The following is a 13546-nucleotide window of genomic DNA, read 5'->3' on the forward strand; positions in this document are numbered from 1 at the left end:
ACATCAAAAGCAAAAAAAAAAAAAAAAAAAACTTGAAAGAAATCTTACAGTATTCAGTAGTCTGTATTGTGTACAAAAAAAAAAAAAAAGCCTTATTTGTAGAACATAGAAAAAGCCCTAGTCAACTAAAAAACTACTACACGAAACAAGAGGATTCCCTCCCACCCTCTCCCCACTAGGTGGAATCTGTTTTAAATTTGCGGTTACCTCAGAATACAACTTTAAATTATAAATCACAGTCCCGAGTATCTGAACACATCAGTTCTTTTGAGAGCGGCATGTTCCAAGAAGTCTAACCTAGCCACAGCTACTACAGCAAGTATTCCTTAAGGGGGCACAGGACAGGGTAATTAAGGTCACTTAAATCTTCATCTTTTACAGCAGATCAGAACCCAGATGGCTGACTTTCTGCAAGATTTCTGGTAGGAATCCAGTAGAGCTGGTTTCAAGTTTCACATCGACAATAGCTAGAACCTTCTTGTCCAGAAGTTGTGATCCACATGAAGTCCACAATGAGTGCAGCAAATCTGAGGTAGTCAACCCTTACGAAGGCTCAGTATCTGAACATAAAAAGATTTTGAAATGACCACTGGCTGTAGTTTTTGTAGAGTAAATATGAAAGAAAATGGCTGAATCTAGTTCACGCATTTCTATTAACCATGAGAATTTCCCCCAATCCAAATACACGTAAGCAGCAGCGATAACACTTTACACTTCCACAGTGCCACGGGCGAGCATGTCTATGAGCGGTCTGCATCGGTTGCTGTCCATCCAGCAGAGATCAGAGGCTGAGTGTCTGTTCATGGCGGGTAGCTGCAGTCTAGTTACCTTTTAGTAGGGTTAGCAAAGAGCATCCCTTAATTGTACTGTGTGTGGTTGCTTTTCTGATTTTCGAGCACAGCATACTGGTTGTCTAGCTGAAGTTTAAGGGCCTGGTTTTTTGAAACCTCATCCCTACCTCTATTTTTGTGCCTTACTACTTCAAAGCTCTTCTCCATTTCTTTATCCCTATGGGAAAAGAAATGTAATCAGTAAATATTATCTTCTTCACTAGGTTGTGTAGCAAATACTCTTCTTGAAGGGGAAAGGAGAAAAAGAAAAGCCACCCCTTACAAGAGTCTTAGAGGAGGGAAAGAAGGGCCAAGTGGGACACAAAGTCCTTATAAAACCATTCAAGGCTTCAACTGAGGGTAAAGCATGGAATACTGATGAAGCTGTAAGGTCTAATTTTTATGGCAGCAAGTCTATTGAGTAATTTCACCTGGAGAGTTGAATAGCTGTCTCATGACACAGTAACTGCTTCCAACTCAGACTTGCACCTTTACTATCTTTCTGATGACCAAAAGGTAACCATAGTCTTAGCCAACCAAAGCTCTACTCATCACACAATCTCTCCTCACTTACGAGTTTGTGAGAGTGGGCCCAATCTGATCAGCCCAGTGTGGTGAGTGACTAACCTCCCACCTTTCACACGGCAGCTAGAGACTTAAACTCACACCACTGGGCTCTCCACCAGAAACAAAGACTAGGATATACTTTCAAAGCCACCCAAAAGGGTATTTCCATCTGAAATGATTTGCTTTTCTTCCCTTTTTATTTATTTTTAAAAATCTGCGCCCTTAAATAAGATGTGGATGTGCCGTATGTGGTCATTTAACGGCCGGTGGTATTCATTTCTTAAGTACCTGCTGAAATCAGATTTTGATGGCACATTTTATAAAAGCCAACATCTCCTATCTACTCACATTTATTGGAACTGTGAAACACTGTAAGCAAGAGAGTTTACCAAAGCCAGGTGTAAGAGAATCTGCAGACAAGTCTGTATGCCCCTGCCAAGTCCTCCCTCCCGGGCACATCCTAGGGTCCCGTCTTAGTTCTTAGTTGCCTGTCCTCGGGTGGGATTCCCAGCCCCTACCTCTCACTCACTGAGGCCAAGAGAAGAGAGAGGTCTCACACGAAATGCAACAATTACGATACTTACTTCCGGCTTTCTACATGCTTGGCAGTGGACTGCAGGGAGGGGAACTGTGTGTCGCTGTATATTTCTGGTGGTCCTTGTGGTGTTTTCCTGGTTGTGGTCAGCCTGGCCCCAGGGGGCCTATACACACCACTACTCATCGCAGGCTCTGGGGTTTCTGTAACTAATATTTTACAACCATTTAGAGAGACCACTTAAATACTGGGCATTTTAATAAAGTACTTTTGCATTGTCAACTATTCAGCAATTATAAAAGAAAAAAGTCAAATCAAAAACAGGTCTCTGAGTCAGGAAAACACACACACAAAAAATACCACGTCTTCTACCGTGGCTACCATTTTAGAGACAAAGCCTCTCAGCCTTTTTCTCATCCTTAAAATAGGCTTACAGTTGTCCACTTATGAAAATGTACACTTATTTCAAAGTAAGCATTTACATCAATTTAATCACTACAATACAATGCAGTCATGAATATCAGTTATGTATTTAACAGAGTGCTGTCTGGTCGATTCACACTCAACCAGAGGCCCTTTCCTTCAAGACAGACTAGAGCGCCCCCAGCGTTTCCAAGGTGGTAATCTCTATGCGAGGAGACACACAGGAGCACTGATGGGTTCAAATAGCTGATTGTCCAGGGAGCGGTCAGCATGGAACCACTCTGTCACCAGGGCTGGTTCCAATCACTTTTAATCATATAGGGCAAAACTTATCATTTGTCATAAACCAAACACCTGTCAAATGCATGCTAAGTCCTAGTTAGATACCGTTCACTAAGTCAGAAGCTGGAAGATAGACTGTCAAGAAAACCCAACCCCCACCCGCGTGACTCCGATGAAGCCTGGAGTTATAGATGACTACCTAGAGCAGCGGTTCTCAACCGGTAGGTCGCAACCCCTGGGGGTCGAACAACACTTTCACAGGGGTTGCCTGATTCATAACAGTAGCAAAATGACAGTGATGAAGCAGCAATAAAAATAATTGTATGGCTGGGGGTGGGGTCACCACAACCTGAGGAACTGTATGAAAGGGCCGCTGCATTAGGAGGGTTGAGAACCACTGCCCTAAATCTATTACATTTTAAAATTGCAGCCCTCAGTCACACTAGGCACGTTTTAAAAAGTCCAACCCGAGGGACTGAACAGCAGTTTCTCCACTGCAGAAAAGTTCTGTTGGATATTGCTATTCTAGAAGAAAAAAGTCAAAGTGGTTAAGTGCTCTATCAAATGTTACAGTGATGAAGTCTGTCTTAGGAGCAAGGTGGAAAGACAGTAATGAAAGGGGTGTGACGACTTCAAGGAAGGTGGGTGAGGAGAATCTCACTACTGAGGTAAAAACTGAGCAAAGACCTGAAAGAAGTTAAGAGGACAAACACACAAGAATGGATGAGAATTTTATGAGAATGAATCAGTCATAAAACCCAAAACCCTGCTATAGATTTTAACTCAGCTACTCTACAGAGCAGGGTAGAACTCCTCAGTTTCCAGGGTTGAGATCCTTCTGGGAGCAGCCACAGTGCAGAGGGTGGGTTTGAACTACTGACCCTGTGGCCAGAGGGGTAGCGTGTAACCCAACACTGTCGAGGCTCCTTAATCACAGGTAGAAGGAATTTGTTTTTAAAGTAGACCCAAGGGAATTTATCAATTACTCAAAAAACTCATAGACAAATGTTATTAAAAGGTAGTGTGAGGGGCCGTTAGGCTGTTTTGTGTGGCACATGCTGGATTTAAGATGCTGGGCAGGCAGCAAAGACACACATTTCTGAGGTCTATGAGGAACTGGCACGTAAAAAGGTGGGAATGTAGGGTGTGGCTGAAGGTACAGGAGAGAGGAGGACTAAGACAGCCCCAAATTCTGACTTTTGACATGCCTTGCAGAGGACAGCAGACTAGCATTTGAAGGTAAGAGGGCTGCGAGACTGAGAATCCACTAATGCCCAGAGCGTGGAGACCCGGAAAGAACATGTCTCCAAGGGTGTCCAACACGATCCAATGATGCTGGCGGGGGCGGAGTCAAGTCTGATGAGGAATGAGACTTCAATGCTGGGTTCAACCATGCAGAAACCATTATGACCACTGACAGAAAAGTAGAAAAGATAAAAATTTAAACAATTGGGGGCGGTGGGGATATGTTAATATAAGAGGCTAGAGAGCATGTATGAGTATTAACATGTTGATGTTATCAGTGAGCTCTGCATAGTAAGATCTGCATTTTTATATTTGTCTGCATAGTTACCAGAATGTCAGTTTCTGTAACTTTTTCCATTACAGCCCTCCTACAGACTCTTTAGATGCTTTTCTTAGACATCATTTTCTTTAGAATCTTCAGCCCTTCTCCCTGGAATTTCTACACCACAGACAGCTACGTCTATTTCTATACTTCAGTCCCTTGGCGAATCAAACACCACCACAATATGGAAGACTAACCCTCTCCTTTCCCTCATGCCAATTTTCACCTTCTTTCAGGCCTGCAGAGAATCCTTCCTTGCCTTAAAGGGATGAGAATAAAACAGTTTAGCGAACACATGAAGTCTCATTCCTTAGTTGGCTGTCAAAACTATTCTACCATGGTAGAAGCTCTAAGAATCCCCTTTCCTATGAAAACTGGTGGTGTTACATTAGTTCTTGGTTAATTACAAATCTCTCAAATGAAAATTATCTTGAATTCCAGTAAATGCAAATGTCTTTTTTTCCACCATTAGCCAAAAGTTTTTATTTACGAAATTGTATTGTTAACTTCCAAATTCCTTTTCTTTACCATTTCAGTCTGTACAGAGAAAGCAGCACGACTGCACAGTGGACACGGCACAGAAAGCTAGCTGGCCGTACAGACCACTCTACCCCCAAATGAGACCCCCCTCCTTCTGAAACAGAAATGACGAAGATTACCCATTACTGGAGCAGGAGGTGCTTGTACTGGAGCTGTTTTATTCCAGGGACCCGAAGATTTCTCTACACCACCTCCTCCGCCGCCGCCACCTTCTTCCCAGTTATCACTGGGATCGTCTCTCTTTTCACTATCTTCTTCTTCCTTTTCACTGTTGGAAAAGCAAACAACTGAGTTCACTTAAAGAACCACCAAGGAAATAGTCCAAATTCTAGTTCAGCCAATGCACATCTATATGACCGTGGGTCAGCACTTATCCTTAGAGCCCAGGGGATTTTACTTTACATGGTGTGGCTTCATAGGGTAGTCAGAACAGCAAAGGTTTTTACAAAACCGTTTGTGTTTTTCTTCCTTTCTCTTTGCAACCCCACCCCAGCCCCCAGTGGTGAGCCTCCCCACACACTCCAGAACAGAACTAATAGACTAGAACCCTGGCAAGCTGATTTATGACAATCTGCCTGATGATTTATACCAGGCCAAAGGAAGAGCAAGATGCCAGCCACTGGCTCAAATGATTGCAGAAGAGTGAATTGCACCAGGAAGTCAAAGGGACTAGAATTCAAAGCAACTTGACTTTTTCTAGGATCAAAGAGTACAAATAGGTTCGGACCTGAGGGAAAGCCCTCAAAATGGGAATTAGTCCACGTCCTAACAGGAGAGGCAAGCCATGCCCGATGGTGCCCACCACATGGCACGCTAAGTATGTCGAGGCTCTCCCGCTCCCCAGAAGGAACAAATATCACTACCTGGTCCCCACACCACCCAAAGACAGGCATTCTTCACCCAATAAAAGGGGAAGCGAATGAAATAATTATCTTTGGCTTGCTTAACAGTGATTATAAATGCAAAGGATTCCCTGAGTGCTAACTAACCTGCTCTCCTCAACACTACCTGCAGTGGCTTTAAAAATGGCAGCTTTTATGTATTTGCTCTTGAATTAAAATATAGAAGTCCTTCAAGACTCTTTAATTTTTCTTTTGGCAGAATTATTCCTATTTTGTGTAAAAGTGATTGTTTCTGTACACTGCTGGTCTGACAACAGGGACATTCAGCCAGCAACTGACAGATCACATCCAACTTCCTTTCCCGACCTTGTCAGTTCACTGACACACAATGCCAGCCATGTCCTGAACCATTTATTCCCAGGACAATCAAGGGCTCCAGCTACCCCGCCACCCCCTTCACTATGGCTGACTCTCCCCACCAAGCACAAGACCCTGACTCCTCCATAGCTCCCCTGGGCTTCTAACATTGTCTCCTTCTGCTAAGTCAGCGGTTCAAAACCTGAGGGTCGAAAGCCCCTTTCACAGGGGTCTCCCGATTCCTAATGGTAGCAAAATGAGCTATGACGTAGCAATGAAAATAATTTCATGGTTGGGGGTCACAACATGAGGAACTGTATTAAAGGGTCGCGGCATTAGGAAGGTTGAGAACCACTGCGCTGTGGTTCTACCAGGTGACCCTCTCACTCTGACCTTGGGAAATCATTGCCTCTCTTGGCTTCAGAAGAAAATATTAGGTGGCATCTAAGGGAGCTAGCCTTTCACTTCTATTACAACACATCTCCAGACTATAAAGGACACATTCCTTTAGATATTTAGAAAGAAAAATTTCACAGACAATGGCTGCATCGTCTTGACTCACCCACAAACCAAAGGTCATCTCAAAATTGAGACTTGAAGTGGCTCTAAGGGCCAAAAAGCTTATGGGCTAATGCCCTCCGAATATCAGTCACGAATGGGTTAACTTTTTAAAAAAGGAGATGATGTTGAAGGTGAAGCCCAATGTGGCAGACTATCCATATCAAGAATTTGCAAAGAAGCAATTGCCAGCACCATCAGTGTAGACAATTCTGACTGAAAAATTAAAGCTGAGCAAACTTTCCTCCTGATGAATACCATCAATCAGGAGGATGGTGCCCTGACAGCTGCAGATAGCAGAGCTTTAAATCGAAATATGGGATCAAGATTCTGAAGCACTTCTTGAAAGAACTGCAACAAATGATTAAACATGGCTTTACCAGTTTGACCCTGAAGACAAAGCACAATCAATGATTACACCAAAAGGTGGAAGTGGTCCCGTCAAAGCAACAGTGGATGGTCAAGAGCAAACAAAGGTCATGAAAACTGGGGGAATGCTCAAGACATTTTTCTTCTTGACTTTGCGGAGAGCCAAAGAACTATAACATCGGTTAATTCTGAGTATTTTAGAAACCAGCCCAAAGCTCTAGCAGAAAAAAATACGATGAAAGTGTCATCAGTCACTACCACCACAATGCTCTACCTTATTCCTCACATCCACAAAGTCAGCTGGTACGAGTTTCCATAGGAAATCATTAGGCACCCACCTTCCAGTCCCGATTTCACAGACACCAACTCCCCCGCACCCCCATCCATACGGAATCTTAAAAATCTTCTAAGGGCACCCATTTTTCTCCAGTTGGCAATGTAAAAAGGGACTGTATGACATGACTAAATTACTAGGAATTTCATACTTTGAGGACATACCACCACTTATGTGAGTGATTTTTTTTAAAAAAACCTTGTAATTTAAAAACAAAAACAAAATTTGTAAAAGCTCACTGCCAGACTAGATTCCACCTCAAGTTTAATTCCACTGACACTCAAAACAAACACGATTAACATATTAATGTTTGTTTCTCCAGAAAATTCCATTTGGGGCAGCAGAAAGTGATTGCTCATGATTCTAACATAATGCTCACAGTGTCTGTGTTTAGTGTAAGGCCACAAACCTGGAGTATCACTATGAGGCCCATACAAAGTGCCACTAAGGATGCTGGAAGTGCTCCCAAGAAACGAAAAGTCGTGGCATTTAACTAGGAACAGTGTAACTGCTTGCTATGTGCTACCGAGGCCTGTAGCTGAAGTTGCCTGCCATCTCAAGATAAATAAGGACAAATGTAAAAGAAAACTTCATTAAGCCACTGCTGTTGCTGTGCCACGTGTACAAACCTTGCACCTTTTGTGAAATATCTTTTTTAACCCTGTTTAAGGGGATTTTTATGTGAGTGCAATATATTACAGATTATGTGCTAACCGAGAACTTGTAAGGCTTCCAGCTGACAGTGGCTTATGAGAGAGTAGTAGTAAGGTTTGTGAGGAGTCAAAAGTTTTCAAGATTTCCTACTGTGGTGGGTGGTCAACTACACATGGAGAAAAAGGTAAAGCAGTTGGCGAATTTGGGTATGATGCAGCACTCCTTATTGTACTATTCCTATAGCATTTCTAACATTTGTAATCTTTCCAAACCAACCGTTAGGAGAAAAAAAATTAAGGACCCAGGCTGGCAATTTCAAGTTCTTTCCAGGCAACTTCCAACGTTTCCGTTCCTAACCTACAGTGAAAAAGCAAAGGTGAGGCTCTCCCCCCACCTGTCCCCCAATCTGCTTCCCCTCTGGCCCTAAACTGCAGAAGATTTAGAAACTTTAGCAATATTTAAATGCTGAGAGGGGTTTCTGTTGGCATGGTTAAACCAATGCTAAGGTAGACATGAGATTTTTCAGTGCACTGACTCAGTCCAGTCTCACTCCCACTAGGATGGCTAAGATAAAACAGTCAAAATGACAAGGACAAACAAAATAAAAATGCTGGCAAGGACGTGGAAAAATTGAACTCTTACCCACAACAGGTTGGAACCACAAAATGTTATAGCCATTATGGAAAACCAATTGGCAGTTATTTGAAGCCCCACTGTAGAGGAATCCCCCCCTGGTGGCACTATCCAGTAAGTGCTGGAGTGTTACCTGCTTTCCTGAGAAAAGTGAGGCTGTCTGTCTGCCCCTATAAAAATTTACCGCCTCAGAAACCTTATACAAGGTTGCTTGCTAGGAGTGTCAATCAACTTGATGGCAGTGAGTTTTGGTTCTACTTTTTTAGGGTATGTTTACAATGACAAAAAATAAATAGTTGATAAGGTTGTCTGTGTGCACCAAACCCTTCATAGGACATGGTGCCCTGGTTTGGAGGTCTAGGGCCATTGTTGGATGGATAGGCCATCCAAGTTAAGGACTAAAAATGTGTTAAGTACATCTGTCCCACCACCTAGTTTATTGTGTAGTGCCTGGGGTCTTAAAGGCTTGCCAGCAGCCATCCAGGGCACTACCACTGGTCTCTAGTTACCCAGAGCAACAGCGTTAACAGAATTCGGAAATAAGAGGATATGGAATGTCTGGCTAATTGTCTCCAATAACAATTGCCCCCTTTGTCATGAAACCAGAAGAATTAGATGGTGCCTGGTTGCCATTACTTAGCTTTTGATCAAAGAGTGCAGAGAAGAGTCCTGAGAACAAAATTATAAATTCTTATTAATCCCAGACTTTCTATAATCATAGAGGACCCGCTAACTCCTGAAATGATGGCTGGAATCTTTAAGTCTCAAACCAAAATATCCCTTTAAGTTACCTTAAAACCAAACAGTAGTTTAGCTTAACCAGTAAAAAACGCTGGCCTTGAGCAATGGGATCTATGGGATCAAGTTGACAACAGCCACTTGGTAGGATTAGATGGGAACTTTAAGAGGCAGTGAATTTGTTAGTGAGAAACTCAGAAAAGAAGGCTGAAAATGGTTGTACAACTGGAATGTAACCAGTACCACTAAATTGCCAATGTATAAAATGTTGGAATTGGTTATCTTTTACTTTATCTAGTTTCAGGAACAACAAAAAAACCAAACCAAAGGACCTGTCTGTGGTCGGGCAAGACCTAAGCAGAAGAGCTAAAACACAAATCCAAGCTTACCTTTCTCCAAGTCTATGACTTCCCAACATTATCAGGTCCACTCCATTTTTGTGGGTAATCTACCCTCTGCTCCTATGAACATTAAGGAGGGCCTCTATCCTGATGACACAGAATTAACTGTCAAAAAACCCCACAAAATTTAACGGAAACAATTCAGCCTTTTAACTGCCCTCAAGCCAGCCTCTCCCCTTCCCCCAGAAAATACACAGACAATGGGATGACTTATGTTCCAGTTTTCAAAGGTGGATTTTCTGAAGATCATCAGGCTTTCCTTCCTACTTTTAGTGTAGAAGCTCCACTACAACATGTTCAGCACAACATGCAAGCCTCTACTGAGCACAAGTAGTGGCTCCACTTGAGCCGAAAACCAAACCCCTCTCTACCACTGAACCATCACTGTCCTTAGTCTTCATATACGGTGAAAGAGACACAATGCCAGCTGGCTTTTTTATCCTTGCCTTTTCCTGAAAGCTATCAAATGGCCACATCTTGCAAGTCTGTGTTTAGGTTCATTTGCATAACCCAAACAACTGTAAATCATGAAGCCGAAAGTTTTGCCACCACCAAAATGGGTTCTAAATAAAAACACAAACACGGCACCTGGTATAGTCCTGTACATTTTGGCTACTTTTTCATGAATTTTTGTCTTGGCACTGCCACTTTCCCAGGGTGCAGGGCCATCAGCGACCATTTGTTTTTACTTTAGTAGTTGGTTGGCCGTGAACTTACTGGTCTGGAGAGTGAGTGTGTCATTCAGGATGGCAAGGTGGCCAGCCCCCAGGAACAACAAATATGGATGGTTTAGCTGTTCTTTTATCTGCAATACAACAAAAAATTCCCCAAGTGCCTTGGGCTTCTGGGGTGGGGGATATTCTTCAGAAACGCCTGGGGCTTCTTTCCCACAGTTGTGGGAAATCGGTTTGGCATTGGAGGCAGTATTTGAACATTGTCGTGACATCAAAATCAAAGGTGAGCCTGTTCCCACCCAGTGACCAGAGTTTAGTTCCTGGGTCAAGTTCTATGCAGCTCAGGCCTCCCTAGAGATGAATGTTCCACTTCCTGCCTGTCCCACGCACCAGGTAGAACCTCCCCACCTGTTCTCTTTGTTGTTGGTACCAGTTTAGCATTTCCATGTTCTTGGGAGCTTCACCCTTCATAAACAAGATGACGGAAGATAGTGACTAGATTGGAAGAATAAGCTGGTGTACACTTCAGGTCAACCAGAACTTTATTTTACTGTGCAACCCACTTCAGTGCCTTAAGCCTACCAGGTAAAGCCAGGCAATGGTTCGGGGGGACAGTTTGCTTTGGCATGGGACACTGTGAGAGGCCCATGGGATTGGACCTGCCACAAATCCAAACCCATGCACTGGTCAACCACAATATACGCTCCTACTAGCTAAGGTTATGAAGGCCTCTGGGAAAGCTGACAAAAATGTTATTTATGAATTATTTCATTCATATCAGAACTATTTGATAGTTACAGTAAAGAACATAATCCCAAACATGGGATAGAAAAACAAGCTCAGTTTCAGTATTACCTGTAATTCAACAAAATGAATTGCTAGCATTCAGTGAACTTGAACCCTGTTCCTCTCAAAGTACGACTTCTGTATAGTTAAGTGCAAAGCCAAGCCCTCATCTTCCTGTTAATTCATGTTTGGAAGAAGCCAGTTCAGGGCCAGGAGGGAGGAAGGCCGACCTCAAAAAGCCTTCCTTTGCAACAGAACAGGTAACAGACACATACACATTAACTCCAAATGGTAAAAATCTCACACCACTGGCCTATTCCAGTTCCAGTTTCCCCAAGAGAAAGATAACAGGGCAAGTTTCTAGACTGCCCTCCCCAAGATCTGAAAAGGCAAGCCAGTCCACAAATGGTTGGACAGAAGACTCCAATCCAATCACGTGGCCATTATTAGCAGAAGTCCCATCTCCTAGTTTTCCCGCGACTGTGGCTAAGGACTGAAACAATGTATGGGAAAACACCCAGGACACAATGCATAGCTGTGTATTCAGTGTCAGTGTCAGAAATAGCAGTTCACGCTTCTGACTAAATTATGGAAGCACGTACAGAAGGCAGTTACATGCATAGGGCAAGACAGTTTTCTAGTCAAAACTCATTTTTGGAAATGAGTTTATCCACTAACACCACACGCAAACTATAAACCAGGGATAATTTTAGCAAGATAGTTCGAACTTCTATAAAATGGGAACAAGGGATTATTCATCTTCAATGTTTTCCTTACATTACTAAGGTCCCAAACGGAATTTATTTATACCTCAATCTAAAATTGACTTTCAGAAATTGGACTTGGTAAGAACAGGTCCCGAAGTCTCCTTTAAACCAAACAATCTGACACTTTAGAAATGACAGCTTCCTTGAATTTTAAAAGCAACATGCTTCTGTTGCCATAAACCTCAGCATTAGGAAACCCTGGGTGTCAGGGCTGGGCTTCCTCTGAGTAATGGCGATGAGCTGGCAGGTGGTAGAGAGGACGTAGGCAGCCCCACCAACTGGGAGCTGAGGGCTCCAGTCTATTCACTGAAGCCCACAAAATCTGCACCTTTCTGAGTCATGCTACCTCGGCAGCAAAAAAATACTCATTAACTTAATTGGGAAGAATGTGGGAAAATGTCCACCTTAATTTTTTTTTTAAACCAAAAAAAAACAAGCCCAACCCAACAAAAAAACAAAGTAAAAAAAAATTCTAAAAGTCAAAGTCCATTTTAGCTGTCTCAAATAAAGACCTAACCTTGTCTAGCCTCCCTGGCGGTCTAATTATATCAGTAATTTTGTACCCAAAGCGGTACATTGTTTTGCGTAAAATTCGTTGTTTTATATCGTAGTCCTGTAATTTTTAAGAAATTACTCATTTTTAATCTCTCTAGTAGACATTCCAGGTATGATAAACTTCTTCTGACAGTTAACATTTACCCGGAGCCACAGTTGGGATTACCGCCAGGGAGGCTAGAAGACTGGAGTAGGCAGCTAGTTGGAAGAGCAGAAACAATTCCTCTATTACCACAGAGAAGAGAAACAGATTAATATCTTCCTCCAGATGAGGGGGCAGTGGTTTCCAACTGTGGGCACTACTACACCACTAGGACCCCACTTAAGATGGCTATTCAGTATAGCTAAGGAAAAACCAAGCCCATACTAAAACACAAAACCCCACTGTCCACATAGCCAGTCTGTAAGGCAGGGCAGAACTGCCCCTTAGGGTTTCCAAGGCTGCAGGCTGTACCATTCTCCTCCGGAGTGAGCTCCCATCCCTTTCCCACCTCCACCGTGGAATCCTACTTAAAGGTTACCTTCATAAGGTCACCTAAACCATCCATACCTGATTTGCATTGCTTGAACTCGAAGGCCGCTGTAATCAACCTCTTTTTGCTCAAAATCTTTCCATTCATCTTCATCCTGTAAAACAAGGGCTATTGTGAATTCCAGGTATTTATCACCTTCAACTATGACAACTGTCAGAATATGAAAGGGGATCAAGTGGCTGAAACCTCTACAGACTCGTCTGATCAGGTGCGAGTCCTTGTTGGTTTCCTAGGCAGCCCGGCTGGAGGGCAAAAGTGCCCAGCAGCCAAATACTGTTACTTCCACCTGGTCCCTTCCCCGAGCGGCCACAAGCAGAGCGAAACGAAGCCAACAGTACTTCCAACTAAATCCTACCCTAGTTGTCCAGGACTTTTGAAAGTCTTTCCTTTAGCAAGTCAGAGGCAAAACGATGCCCTACAGGCGACTGTGAAGCTCTAGCGGGCATCGACGAGGACACCCGTGCAATGCTGTTCGGCGTGGGGCACTCAGACCCAGTCCACGCTGCCCCTTGGCGGTGCCAAAGCCCCTAGCCACGCGGATGGCGGGATCCCGGCTCGGGCGCACCGGCCGGCGTGGGGAAGTCCACGTCACGTGGCAGCC

The 13546-nt window shown here is 43.4% G+C and overlaps 1 protein-coding gene and 1 non-coding gene across 3 annotated transcripts; both read right to left on the reverse strand.

The window, feature by feature from the left end:
• Positions 1 to 246: 246 nt before the first annotated feature.
• CDV3 (CDV3 homolog) lies at positions 247 to 13397 on the reverse strand. 2 transcript variants are annotated; one of them, XM_045297799.1, is made up of 5 exons: positions 13301 to 13397; positions 12963 to 13039; positions 4864 to 5012; positions 1982 to 2141; positions 247 to 1008 (listed from the first exon to the last, which is right to left on the reverse strand). In XM_045297799.1, the coding sequence occupies exons 2-5, from the start codon at positions 12971 to 12973 to the stop codon at positions 858 to 860; spliced, it is 471 nt and encodes a 156-aa protein (XP_045153734.1). In that variant the 5' UTR covers positions 12974 to 13039; positions 13301 to 13397; the 3' UTR covers positions 247 to 857. The 2 variants fall into 2 exon arrangements, with proteins under 2 accessions (XP_045153734.1, XP_045153735.1); XM_045297800.1 differs by having other exon boundaries at positions 247 to 560; positions 13301 to 13394.
• Positions 10853 to 10986, reverse strand: LOC115872295. The gene has a single exon (XR_004047791.1). It is a non-coding gene; the product is annotated as a small nucleolar RNA SNORA42/SNORA80 family (small nucleolar RNA).
• Positions 13398 to 13546: the final 149 nt, after the last annotated feature.

This window comes from Echinops telfairi, unplaced genomic scaffold (assembly GCF_000313985.2).
Source record: "Echinops telfairi isolate 266 unplaced genomic scaffold, ASM31398v2 ScPeMD7_7422;HRSCAF=8460, whole genome shotgun sequence".
Lineage (NCBI taxonomy): Eukaryota > Metazoa > Chordata > Mammalia > Afrosoricida > Tenrecidae > Echinops > Echinops telfairi.

Bases quoted from the DNA above. Each gene is read 5' to 3' on its own strand.
- CDV3 (XM_045297799.1), bottom strand. The intron at 2,142-4,863 runs GTAATCTTCGTC...GTAAAATATTAG, and splicing joins ACCTCCTGCTCCAGTAATGG to TTACAGAAACCCCAGAGCCT. The intron at 1,009-1,981 runs GTAAGTATCGTA...CTTTTCCCATAG, and splicing joins AAGCATGTAGAAAGCCGGAA to GGATAAAGAAATGGAGAAGA.